Source organism: Lepisosteus oculatus, chromosome 8 (assembly GCF_040954835.1).
Source record: "Lepisosteus oculatus isolate fLepOcu1 chromosome 8, fLepOcu1.hap2, whole genome shotgun sequence".
Classification (NCBI taxonomy): domain Eukaryota; kingdom Metazoa; phylum Chordata; class Actinopteri; order Semionotiformes; family Lepisosteidae; genus Lepisosteus; species Lepisosteus oculatus.
Genome location: NC_090703.1, coordinates 51,519,514 through 51,533,283, shown reverse-complemented (window position 1 = coordinate 51,533,283; position 13,770 = coordinate 51,519,514). Strand labels below are relative to the sequence as shown.

At 38.1% G+C, this 13,770-nt stretch overlaps 1 protein-coding gene across 9 annotated transcripts in view; it reads right to left on the bottom strand.

Annotated features, from left to right (window-relative positions):
• Nucleotides 1-7,238: 7,238 nt before the first annotated feature.
• The window catches only part of diaph2 (diaphanous-related formin 2), a 491,250-nt gene continuing 484,718 nt past the window's right edge, over nt 7,239-13,770 (bottom strand). For all 9 annotated transcript variants that reach the window (XM_015351699.2, XM_015351694.2, XM_069193808.1 and 6 more), the window contains one exon: nt 7,239-12,017. In XM_015351699.2, the coding sequence (XP_015207185.1) occupies nt 11,953-12,017 (65 nt within the window). In that variant the 3' untranslated portion in view covers nt 7,239-11,952. The remainder of the gene's footprint in view (nt 12,018-13,770) is intronic.

The following is a 13,770-nucleotide window of genomic DNA, read 5'->3' as shown; positions in this document are numbered from 1 at the left end:
ATTTTTCATTGGCTTTTTTAAATGCTCTCATCTAACCTGTGGCTTAGCTTAACCTTGCACTGAGTTGGGATAGCGCTGAGTTTGGCACTTCTGCTCATGAGGTATTGTAGGCCCAGGTTGCATAAAATAGCTTATGTGTTAAAAATCAACATTCATGTCAGTTCCAGTGACATAATGATGAAACACATATTGGAAGGTGTTTTATGCAACTGGCCAGGGGACATCATCTGTGAGAACAGCCAAGTAAAGTGGAGGGCATGTGTGTGTGTCCAGGTATTAGTGTAATAGTGAGGACTGAATTTGTGGTCACAAGGATAGTAACAGGTGTCAGGAGTTAAATCAATTATCTCATAATCAAATGGATAATCAAATAATAACCTAATAATCCAAATGGCATCTTCGTAAAAACTTAAAGCTGCTAAAACTGTTTATTTCGCATCTGCCTTCACCCCAAGTCGAATTAGATTTGAGTTGATAATCTCAAATAAATATGTGCAGTTGTCAGTACACTATACTCTGCTCCAGATTCACCAGATCTAAATTATGCTTCAGGGAAAGCCAAGGCGTTTTATAGTATCACAGCTGTCTCTTTGTTTCTCGCTGGGGTACAGTGTCGACTGTCCCATGCTGAATTGTAAAACTCTATGGGTGTTTATCCTAAACTTGCAAAGGCATAAAAGGGAACCTGGATTCGGTCCCTGGCTGTGTGCGATCTGTTTTGAACTAATTCATTCAGGACAACCTTGTCCCTCTCTGGCAGAACAAACTGAACTGGCAGGGTTCACATACCAGCTGATGGATGTACCCCCTTTCCTTTCTTTTTCCCCTTCGGAATTTCACTCCAGAATAGCTGGATGTCACACTTTTGACATCTATGTTCTCCTAAAATTGGTATTATGCCAAACATCCTGAAAACTGAGGACCATTAGTCTCCAGTGTTATATAATAGACAACACCCTGGCAGAAGCTTAAAACAATCAGAGGAGGATATACTGTAGAAACAATGGGCATGTCATTGTGTTTCAGCATTTACAATTAAATAAGTCTTAGCATGTCTGAGGCTCATCAGAGTTTATTAAATAGTATTAGAAGCAATAGTAGAGGTCAATGTCACACCCCAGTAACACCTGCCATAGTGTAGATGCAAGTTTATAAATTCTAGCAAATAACATACAAAACAATTATCTATAAGCACCAATGAAAGAACCATATTAAAATTAAATTCAGTCGCTGCAGTTATGAAAAATAACATTCATGCTAAGAGGAGCCCTGCATCACATAGCAGGACAGTCCCCAGGATTGAAGAAACTAAAATTAAATTAAAAGCAGTGTCAAAGAAAATAGGCTGCTCTCTCCCTCTTTTAGATGTACAAAGGATTTACACAGGGATTCAGTACATAGGCATGCAGATAGACAGGCAGGCGGAAAGAGAGAGAGGGATTTCTATAATACATTTAAAGAGTGTTTGCTTGACTAAAAGAACACACGAGAGAACATTGCACATCTCCCTCTACCTTCATCTGTGCTGCCCTGCAGTCCAGAGGTCTGTGTGACTTGCTCTTTGGGAGCTATGTCAGAGATAAAAGCACTAAACCTGCCTCTGCTTGTTTGCTCGTTTACAGTCCTAGGAAAGATGAAAAAAAAACATTCTTAGTCCATTTCAACTAGAGCATTATTAATAACTGAGCACAGAGAGAAGGAGGAGGGGGGAGTGTTGTGGAATTTTTAAAACGGATAGCATAGGCGAGAGAAGGCTTGTTTTATTGTTTCATTAAGAGTCAGTTTGTGTGGTCAGCAGTTCTGCACCGGGGTGTATGTATTCCATGGGGAGTAGTTTAGCTGAAGGCAAAAACAGGAATTCTTCTGAGGCTTTTATGTACTTTAAGTGACATGATCTTAAGAAAGCCTTTAATAAAAAACATCCTGAGGTTTTCAGCATTCCATTTACAGCAAGGTACTTATTCAATTACTGTATTTTCTTTTCTTGTGCCCACATTGTCAGAGTTTACACAAGGCAGCACCACTGGCTAAGAAATTCAGCTTTCCAGAGAGATGAAGCAAGGTCAGGTGGATGATATGTAGTAACTATATAGTACTGTAGGTGCTCCATCCTCTTGGACAGGCTGGGTCCATACGGGCCTGGAATGTACCTACAAAACTAGTCTAACCAGAATATGAGAAACTCTTTTAAGGTCCCAGAAGGGAAAAACCCAGACATTTCCATTATGATCTGCTGTTGTTTTCACGAGTGTCATCATTAATATCTTCTGCTCTTAAAGAGGAAATATTGCACAGCACAAAAAAAAAGAAAAAAAGAGCTCAGAGTGGATCTCGGAAACCTGCGCTTTGTCTGTTCCTGCTTCCTACAATGATTTTGGATTCAACACATTTCTTGACAAGAGAGAACTGAGAGCCAGATCAAGCAGATGGTTTGGCTCCTTAAACACACATGAAGATGAAAGATACGCTTCTCTGATCTAACGTTACACTTAATCATCATTTTAAGACTTTGTTCTCCAACTGCATTTCCTTTAGTCTTTTTCTTCCCCATCCTACAGAGAAGGGCAACATGCGGATGGTCTTTCTGGAAAGGTTTAAAGTTAAAAGACTTCACCCTTCGTTACCTTGCCAGAGAACCAGATTCATCATATACAGTATCCTTTACACATTTCTTCACTTTTATTTGTTTTTTTAGATGAATGGTACAAAGACTATGAACTGGAAAAACAGGCTAATAACATAAGAGAGCAAGTGTGACTCAATGACCTGAAACTGGATGGGAAAAAGGAGAGGATGCCAGGAGAAGAGGGAGAGAGCAGGGCGCAGGAAGGAGGGGAGAGATGAGTGCTTGAGAGACGTGGATTCTTTGTGACAGTTCAAAGTTGCTTTTCTCTGCTGCAGCATCACTGTGTCCTCCCAGCTGGAGTTCAGAAACAGGGGTAGCGGGGCCGGAGGAGGGCGGGCAGGGGTTCCAGGGGCAGATGTTCAACCGAGGAGCGGAGCAGGATTCTGTGCTGCCTGCTAGGATCAATATGGGTTGTCACACCACAGCAGCAGACGGCTGACCCCGAGGGCCAGGACAGACAGAACAGGCCAGATCTGAAACACCAATGAAAAGAAGCAGGGGATGTGATGGAGCAATACGCTCTCACAGGACACACTGAGAAGCCGACACAGAGAATTCATTTACGTACTGCAAAACTAAACAAAGCATGTGTGTTTTTCCACATCTCAACATCACACCAGTGTACTGTTAGTGAACTTGTGTCTCCAGTAAATGCACTGTCACACAATACTTGTATATACATAATTAGAACAGCTGGCGAGAAAAAGAGGAAAGTTTTTTTTACCACCCAAAGTAGGCGGAATGCAAAATGCAGCATAATTATGTTATATTCCTTTTGACAGCTGATTTATCTATGTATGCATTAGTAACTTGGTGGTGTGTTTACTTGCTGCTATTATGTACCTCGAGAGAGAATGAGACTGAAAGAGAGGGACAAGGAGAGTGTGTGGGCAAAAAAACTATCAGGAGTTGACAGGATTAACATCACTGATGGATAATTTATCTACATGCAGAATTCTACAGCATATTCCTTCATGTGCTCCATCCATGTTATCTACTGTATATTGTTTCCACTCCCATCCTAAACCTCGCTCTTTCTGTCTTAACTTCTTCAAGTAGTTTTTGTTCCTCTTGCTTTTTTCCACCACATTGTCTAGGTTTTTCCACATGACAGTAAACGCTTCTGACAAAGCTTCCCAAAGACACAGTAATTTATTAGCAAGGAATGAAATGATACAGATAAAGAGTGGCCAGAATCTTACCTGGTTCATTTTGACATTTGTGTCTCCAGCTCTGCAAAGAATCTCAATGATTTCCGCTTTCTAAAAAAGACCATTTGAACCAATGGAACCAATTTTTTAAACGCACAACAGGGGTTGAGTGCTGTTGGCTTTCAGCTCTTGGGTTCTAGGTTCAATTCCATGTCACACATTGCAATCTGTTCCAAAAGCAAATACCCCAGTTATGCACATTAACAGCAACACAGGAATAAAGATGACAACATTTAACAATTAAAAAAATTATGCACTGATTAAAAATGCTACTAATGCTGGAAGAGGCAGATTGCCTTTTTTTTAACGTGCAAAAATATCCATCTGCCTTTTTCTGTAGTGGATGCAGGAAATATTTATGCACAACCCCAACAGATTATTACGAGAATAACTATCCTTTTTCTCTCTCTCTAAATAGACAGTGAAATTACTGTAAGTGAGCGTATACACACAGTACATGCACATGCATTCACATAAACAAATGCATTAATTAGATCTAGTTAAAGTACAGTGCAGTGCAAGTGGTCAATTTCCAGCATGTGATGCACTTGAACTAAAAATAGACTGTGTCATTGAATATAGCACTGGGATATTGAGTATAGCACAACATTTGTGCTATAAAGCAAAAGGAATTTCAAAGCATAAGACAGGAACAGGACCAATGTATCATTTCAGGACTTCCCAAGAGATGGTGATGTCACAATTTAAAATTCAGACTTCAATCTGTCATTTTTTTAATGTTATTTTTGCTATTCAAAGATTTATTTCAAAGTTTACTGAGGTGGGTTTGAAATGCAGCAGATTAGTACCTGGTCTATAGTTTGAATGTGTAGGAAAGAGTATACAGAAATTACCTAAACCAGGAGCAAATAGGACAAAGCCTATTTTGATTGTACCGATGGAAAAATAAATTCCTAGAGGCTAGAAATTTGAACTCACATTTTAACTCAAGGAAGTTGCAATGAATTAAAATGTGTCTACAAACACATTTATCACTATTATGATCAAATGAAGGAATGTTTTAAATTTTCTAAACTAACAACTTGACAGCTGTGTTTCTACACAACTACAGACTGCACAAAGCACAGAAACGTCATTATCGTTCCATTTGTGTTGGCTTGCAGAGAAGATTGGATGACATAGCATTTTCTTCTCAAGCTCTCAGCCCATAGAAATATTCATAGAAACCTTAGAAGACTCTCTCTAACTTAGAGACAGATAAAACAAAGGGCTGCTGTCAGTCAGAGACATTGGGTCTATTTATTTTCTCCTCATAAGCTAACTTTAAGAATTTACATTTATAACATCACACTTTTTTTGCTGCAATGCGGATGAGGGTTGGGCATATAGTTGTTTTACTTGGCTGATGAGCTCTGTCCTTTTAATAGGTGTAAAAATGTTTCACTTCTCTGATTAAAAGGACCTTGTATACTCAGTATCTACCCAGGAAATTCAGTTTAGCACTGATGTTGATGAGAAAGCATTTAACATTTCAATACTATTTCAAGCAGTACCCTGAGGTGTGTCAGTGTGTATATCTATATCTATGCTGCAAGCGACATATAATGTCATGCATATACTTTGCTGGTGTAGAGGTCAGTTCTGCATCCTCATTCTTGGGTCCTGGGCTTGATTCCCATCAGCAGCACATTCTGTGGAGAGTCTGCATACAGTATGTGCATGGATTTACTCTGGGAGCTCTGGTATCTTCCCACCTTGAAAGGACATGCTGGCTTGGTTAAATGTGGACTCCAAACGAAGCTCATTTATGTTTCTATGCAGCCTAAGATGGATCTTGCCGATCTTAACCGCTCCAGCTGTGGGATAGGCTCTGTGTTCCTTTGACCCTTTCCAGGAATAAGGAGATTTGTGATGATAGAAACCTGAATGGATGAATATATACACAGTATATATACAGGTAACAGCACTAATAGGCATTTCTGCTGCATTACTTGTGCTATTTACCAGAATTATCAGAGTAATTGCTACCATTTTTAGTGCTCGCAGAGAATCAAAGGCTGCAAAAAATGTACCAGTACGAATCTGGCAGACTTAAAAGGAAAATCACTTGTTTCATGCTTATGTGACTCAAACATTTCAAGGCTCACTTTGCTTTTACAGGCTCTAATTATTTAAAGTATTTTCCAACAATTTCTTTATTAAACATATGCTTCCTTTTGACTGAATAATTTTCCCACAACAAGCCACACACATTTCTTAACTTAGAGGTGATCCTTAGGAATTTTCGCATCTCTGAATGGATCTTTGAAGACACCTCTGACTTTCTTGGCATCATGGTATCGCATTATTATTTGTAATTTTTATTTAAATATTTCTATTTTATTATTATAAGATATTACCAGTATTGCCATTTATTAGGTACAGTAAAAAAGAAATAAAATCCTGGAGATTCAGTATCCATGTGATTCAGGATGTTCTAATTCCACTTTAAATTGCATGAAAAGGGCAGATACGGTACAATAACATTAAAGGCCTGAACCCCAATATCCACATATTTACTGATTTTATATGCAGTATCTGTAATTCTGTGCTGCAACTGACTGAACTGTAAACGGGTAGCGCATCTATGAATGTGATTAAGAAGCAGCATCGGAGCTAAAGTGTTTTAAAGTCACTATGAGTTATGGGATAGAAGAATATTAGCTATGGCTTTTTCACAGTGCTGGAAAGCTGTGTAAAAAAGAACTTATTCCAGTTTGTGTATACACTGACAGATCTGTTTCCCAACAATCCCATAATACACAGGGAGGACCCAGTTGCCCTTAAACACACTGAAGTTCACTGAAGTCGAGTCACAGTCAGGCCACAGTGAGCCCTCATACACGCAAAAACATGTCATGTCTTCAAGTCCTTCTGCGAAACAGACATAGCTAATTAATATTCATATATTCCATAATTCATATCTGTCTACCTATCAAACCTACTGCCTTATAGCCACGTCTTTAAAACTATAGTAGAGGTGTTCATTAACAATGATTACTGTGATAGAAGAGTTCTTTTTATTTTGCTTATTTGCCTAAAAGTGCACTTAAATCAATTACTGCAGGGGCGATTTGGACTGGAAAGTAGTACCTCTGTCCGCTGATGGCTTTCCCTCGTCCCATGAGGACTGAAGCATCGTTGTTTAATACATGGTCTTGACTAGAGCTGACACTCAAAAAGAACATTATAAAGAAAGATACATATTCAAGGTTTAATTTTATATCACAACGTGGTTATTATTCATTTTGAGCATTTATACTTTATGCAGGAACAGTGTGAATACTTTATCTTAGAGTGACCAATATAAAATAAAGATGGTACAAATAAAAATTTTTAACACAATAAAACATTGTGATGTTAATCCTAAAGGTAGGTAGGGCTAATTATAGTAGTATTAATACATCATCAAAATGTCAGATTTATTATTTATTTAACAGAATCCCTTAGTATCTGATGTGTAAATCAGGTGAAGGCACAGATACTGACTTATCATGATAAATCTTTTGCTTGAAGCTGTACATTAAAAAAACATAACCTCTTTAATTAACTGGTTGCCATGGCAAAGCGTTTTTGTTTAAATGGCTCTTTAAAAAAACAATACATAACAGACTAAAAAAGTGCAGCATTTAAGAAAAAAAAATATTCCAAGCTGTGTTCCCGCATAACAGAGCACCAATTTGCAAATGACACTTTTCAAACTGTGCATACCCCTTCAAAATGTATGGACTGTATTTTTATATATACACGGTTAATATACTATACCATATAATTATGATCTGCAAGATTTCTTTTTCTTCTTTAAAAGGGTACAATAATGTAGTAATTAAACATCAGTCACCAGTAGACAAAATAAGCACAAAGGAGTGAATGACATATCCCTCTGAAAAGCTGCAGTCTCTTTCTATAGAGACAACAACGTCTTTTTCAGTTGATGATGTACTGAATATGTATATAAACCATAACAGAACAGGTGCTTTTTGCAAAATAAAGTGGAGTGCATTCTTGTCTGCCACAACACAGAGGTATCATCATGGGCCTTTATAGGGGGATCTTTCATCCTAGAAAGTTATTTTTCCTAATCAAATGTTGAAACAGAAAGGACACACCTACATCCATGTACACACAGTGCACCTGTGTGTCACAGAAGGTTTTAGTAAAACATCAGCAGAAACCTGAATATGATTACAGTACTACCACATTTTGTATATTGCAAAACAAACAACAATATAATTAAAAAATAGTATTTAAAAAAACAACAGGGTTCTTTCATCTTTAAAGCCTACATAACTTGTAGGCTTTCCATCACCTCTGTCACTGGACATTTTTTATAAATGTTTTTTTTCCACCATTGAATAGAAGAACATTTATAGCAATCAAATACATGTTTATATAATTCACTGAAATTGTGTTATCTCTGTACACTGTGATGTGGTTCACATTCATTGTAAAACCTTGAAAAATATAATGATACAAATCAGAGTCTTAAAATTAGATGACATTTGCCTTTTGCTGGAATTGTGACCCGCATTCGTCAGTCTCCAAGACAGATTACATCTAAGAAAAAGTGAAAGTAAATGGTTCTGAGGAAAAATCAAATGACAAAAAAAAACAACAGGAGGATTTCTCCTGAAGTGGCTGTCTGTTCCAGTGGCTTTAAAAAGAAAAATACCAAGCAGACCTAAAAAGTCTTAATTTCACAAAGTGGTTGTGAAAACTGCAAATCAGTGTAAGATTTGAGATAATTGAGGACTGAAGACTGAAGGGCAACAGGCTTTGTAAGAGCACTGTTAAGTACCAATTTTCGTTCTCTAGATACAAACTTGGCACTGAAAATAGATGTCGGATGGGAGAGGGAAAAGAGCAGCATTTCCTGCAAAATTAAAACAAAACAGTGTCGAGATGTTCGGGATCAATAAATCTCCACATTATCTTTATCCACCTCCCACATACAGTATGTTCTTACAGAATCTACAGTAGATCAGAAAGAAAAAAGTTACTCCAATGCGTCTAGTTAACCAGAACCTCATTAGTTGAACAGATCAAACAGTAGCATGACTTCAACCTTTCTAGAAAAAAGGGAACATGTTTTAAACAATAAGAGATAGACAGCAGAAAACCACACGACAGCCTAGATGACAGTTCAATACATTCATGTGAAAGATCTCAGTGATGTCTTGGCCTGCTCTGTTGTGATTTGCTATGACATACAATGGAATTTGATTATGTCAAAAAAGTCATGGGGTTAATGAAAGCACCAGTGACTGCAAGCAATCTGGAAAATGCTTTCCTTCATGATATATTGTGTTGTTTATTGAACTAAACAGATTAACCATGATAGACTGTTTCTGGACGGCAGCAATTTACAGCTCATAAAAAAAAAATTGTTTCCGATTTTTTTTGTTTCTGTTCTTCCTGCTCATCTTTAGAGCTGTAATTAGAAAATTAATTTCTTGGTGAAATTACCGAGACCTAATAAAGATGACACAAGGTCAAATAATGGCTTCAGTTGTACATTTGTTACAAAAACATCTCTCTTTGCTCTTGTTGTAATCAGGCTGCAAGTCACTAAATCACAATTTGCTTTACAAAAATAAAGAAATTCAATCTGGAAACACACCTCTGGATAATAAGAGAAGTGACAAAAAGAATTAGCAAAAGAAAAGTCCAAAACACAGGAACTGAGAGATATGTCAGTGGTGTTACAATCAAAGCATACTATTCACACTACTGCCTCACCGCCCACCACTAATTATTATCACAGTCACCATAATTAACACTTAACAGTTCTTTTCATTATATTAGAAATTTCAAAAAGAACAAACCCAAATATACAATATGTTAAAAATGTAATTCCTCTGGATGTGCATGTTTGTGTTCTATACATCAGTGTTGTGGAATTGGATGTCTTGGTTCTGCTCTTTTATATGTAGCAGAGAAAACCCAGGCAAGTGCAAAATTAGCAGAGCTCCACTGCAAAACAAGGATTTCACAAAGCTGTTTGCACCACAGCTTACTATGAAAAATATATACATATGTATATCTGTGGAAAGGAGGCTGATAAACTCGTATTAACACAATTTTCCATATCTGACTGTGTGAAAACAGATGAGTAGTGATAAAAGTGAGATGCAGAAAACACTCAGGTTATCCCTTTTCATGCTGTTGATATATGGTACATTAAATTAGTATTTGTTACTTGCCCACAATGAGGAAATTGACTTATTTCTCTTTTAAAAACTTCTTGTTTTGATTACTTTGCTTGATTTGAAAGCACATGCTAAAGGCTCCAAAACAAAGAAAGTGTTTTGAATTGCACTGTGTTTGTAACTGGCTGCTTTTGCCCAAAGGTCTGGTAGTAACTTGTGTAGGAGGCTGTTAATGATTCTTTCAAAATGCAGTCGCCATGTTGTTTTAAACCCCTATAGTTAAAGTGCCTTTAAACTTGGTATGCGATGTCTTCATTTGACTCTGCCCACTGTGTCTGCTCAGAGAGGGCAGCCAGGGGCACTCAAAAAAACTGACAGACAAATCCATTTCTAAAAACACTTAAGGAGAATCTTTAATGGCCCCTGAACACAAGTTAGATGCCCAGTGGTGAAGAGAAGAATCTGAAAACCCAGGGTTGGTTTTCCAGTTATTCAGCTCTTTACAGCAACAGAGGCAGTAATAGCATTCAGTCCACGTTGTCTTTTTACAGAGCACAATTTTTATTCATTAAGGGCTTTGTTTTGTCGTTGTTTAAAGAACTTTGGAACAACAAAGTATGCCTTTTTGTTGTTGCAGGGCCAGTTTTTGAAACGGATTTGGAAAGTTAAGACCTTAGTTGAGAGGAGCGCTGGCCATACAGCTGGAAAGTACTTAGGCTTAACTGCTTTGCTCTTTACAAAAATAAAGAGTTCTGAAAAGGTATCTTAAGGCTACTAGCTATCCACAGAAGGTTATGGAATACCACCCTTGCTGAAGACTCAAGCAATCAAAAAAATCTACCTAGCAATTGTACTTCAAAATTGTAGATCTAATAAAAATATAATATCTTTACAAAAACAGCTAAAGATATGTCCAAACTTGGACAAAGCTTTTTTTAAACTCCATAATTCTAACTTCAATTACTTCATTGACACTTGGGTTTTTAAAAGTAAATAGGTCATACGGACTGGAGAAAATGTATTGATGTAATTGTCTTATTTTTAGCGAAGATTAAAATTAAAACTGTTATTTCTTGAGTACTGTACCAACATAGAAGATAGAGACTGTTCCTCCTCAGAGTTTTCTGTAGAATATGTTTAGTTTTAACATGCTCTATATTTTTAAATATGTGTTGAAACACTGTTCTCTTCAGTGCTGGTGTTGAAATAAGCAGCTGTGGACAGACATTTGCGTAGAGATCACAGATAATGAGAAAATGAAATACCAGCAAAATACCATGTAATAATTCTGATTCATACAAAATATGAGAGACTGCAATCAAATGTAAATCATGCAAAATTTGACCCAGAATAATTGAACACATTTGCATTAAATAATTCTGCAGCTGAAAAGAAGAAAACGTTACCAGGCGAATAGGAAGGTTTTCCACAACTGCATTGCTATTCAGATCAAGTAGTGAGGTGAGAGGACCTAAGTGGTTTAGTTTTCAGGACCTCTCAGACGCTTTTGTCCTGCATTTCAGCAGGTAGCCAGGGAGGAGTCACTAGCAGACAGAACTGTCTGGCACTGAGTGCTACTCTCTGGCTTCTATCACAAGTGAGGCAGAAAAAAGACAGATGGGCAACTTAACATATGTCAGATTAAAAACAAACAAGCTGAAAAAGTAAAATAAAAGCAACCCTCAATGTAATTAGCCATGTCCTTTGCAAAGTAAAGACACAGTAAGTAAATAAATTAGTAAGTAAGGCTTCGGACATGTAGCCACCAGATGGCCTTTGATGCTCTCTTCCTATTTGACAATCCATGTTTTCCAGGACTCTGTTGTCCGTAAAAAGCCCTTTACTGTTTTATCTACACATGCGCCCCTCCTTCCCAGCGCTCTTCGTGTTTCCGAGACTGTCTCTTTGGCACATATTTTTTCTTCCCGGTGAGGTGTGAGGGCCTGGCTAGGCAGACGGAGAAGGTTCACAGCGCCAGAGGGTTCCCATTGTGGCGTGAGCGTGACCGCTCCAAGCCCGCACGCCGCTGATCTGCAAAGACAAACCAGGGCAGAGTGTGAGTCCTCGGTCATCCACAGCCAGCTGCACACAACCCACAGTGGCTTCAGGAGAAGTGGACTAGCCTGTTCCCAGTGTGTGTGGTCATAGTGAAAAAGCAAGCTGTGCCTTTTTTCAGCAGAATCGCACAGCTATTGTAAGAAGATATTTCATTTAACAGTAAATGATTTTAAAGAAATAAGCAGTACACATTCATTTCTGACTGGAACCTGATTTAAAAACAGAGACGAATTCCCCCTTTTTTTTCTTTGCAACATGAGCTCTATAAAAGTACAGTAGGTTCCGTATGCTGAGTCGGGTTGTCATGGCGTCAAAAAGACCAGAAATAAAACAAAAATGGTGAAAAAGAGACAAAGAGAGGTGGGGACATGTGCAATGTGAGTGTGCAGGCTCATGCTACTATTTGATCTGTTCAACCCAAGAGCTCTGCAACCTCTTATAAACAGTGTTCAGATCACAGAGGAGATGCAACAAGAGCACTAGTGTGATGCAGACACACTGGCCTTGGAACAAGGCATAACAAAAAGAACAAAGCAGCAAGGGCGCAAGGTGAAGGTCAGTCCTGGGAGACAGCCCAGCGATCAGGCACTGCAAGCACAGGTGGATATGAACCACCACAGGAAGCCAGAATGGTAATGAAATAACATGCTTTTGAGCTGACTTCTAGTTAGCTTTTTGTTCACGAGTGTGCACTGAACTCTTTGTAACCTCACCATTCAAAGGTACAGGAAAATAATTTATCAGAAGTGGGATGACAGGAGACGGTGATTGCTGCGTCGATTCAGTGCACAACTTAGCGATCAACATAGACAGCAGTCCAAAAGTGGGACACTGACTCCTAGCATCACACACAGTTCCCATGAGGGTGAGTGTATCTGGAATTAATGCATACAGAATAGCAAAAAACTAGCCATCCAATCGGTGAATTACGCCCACCTTTCAGAAACGAGGCAACAATGCAGAAGATCTTTGAATGGCAGTTTGTGGTGCAAACTGTTAGAACAGTGCAGCAAACTGCCTAAGGGCTCGATGTGTCATTCATTACAACAGGTAATGAGCTGAATGAGACTGTGAGTGGGACGCAATCACTTTCTCCCGTTTACCCACAATGAAAGAAATAGCTTTCAGTTCAGGATATGCAGCAGGCACACTGGGGGAGCAGAAAAGAGGAGCATGAGCAAAGCCGAACAATGGTAGTGGAACAGCAGCAGTGCAGACTGAATGTCTCCTGCGTCACTGCATCCCAGAATCTCAGAATTTCATGCAAAGTTAATTAGAGCTGGCGTCGGAATGCTACCAATAATTAAGCTACTTTTAACCAATCAAACTCATATTATGTCCTATGTCATATGTGCTAAGGAAAACATTTCTCCTACATGCTGTGTATATCAGAGACACCTTCATTTTCTCAGAAGGCAAAAATGTCAGTGCTGAGTTTCAGGCTCAGACTTTAAGCAGGTTTGATAATTATTTTTTTTAGAAAATATAAAATATACAACATGGTTATTTCATACAGCTTGAAGAAACATTTTTGTAGTATTGATGCTGTTTGTCTCTAACAAGTAGATTGTGAATCTACTTTTTATACAAAAATAGACTTGTGGCAAAACACTTATAAGTGTTATAAAAAATTATAAGTGGCAAAACACTTATAATTGTGCAAAAACGTGTAGAGATTTTATCTAGAATTGCCTTGAAATAAAATGTCTTGTATTAAGAGAAGGTC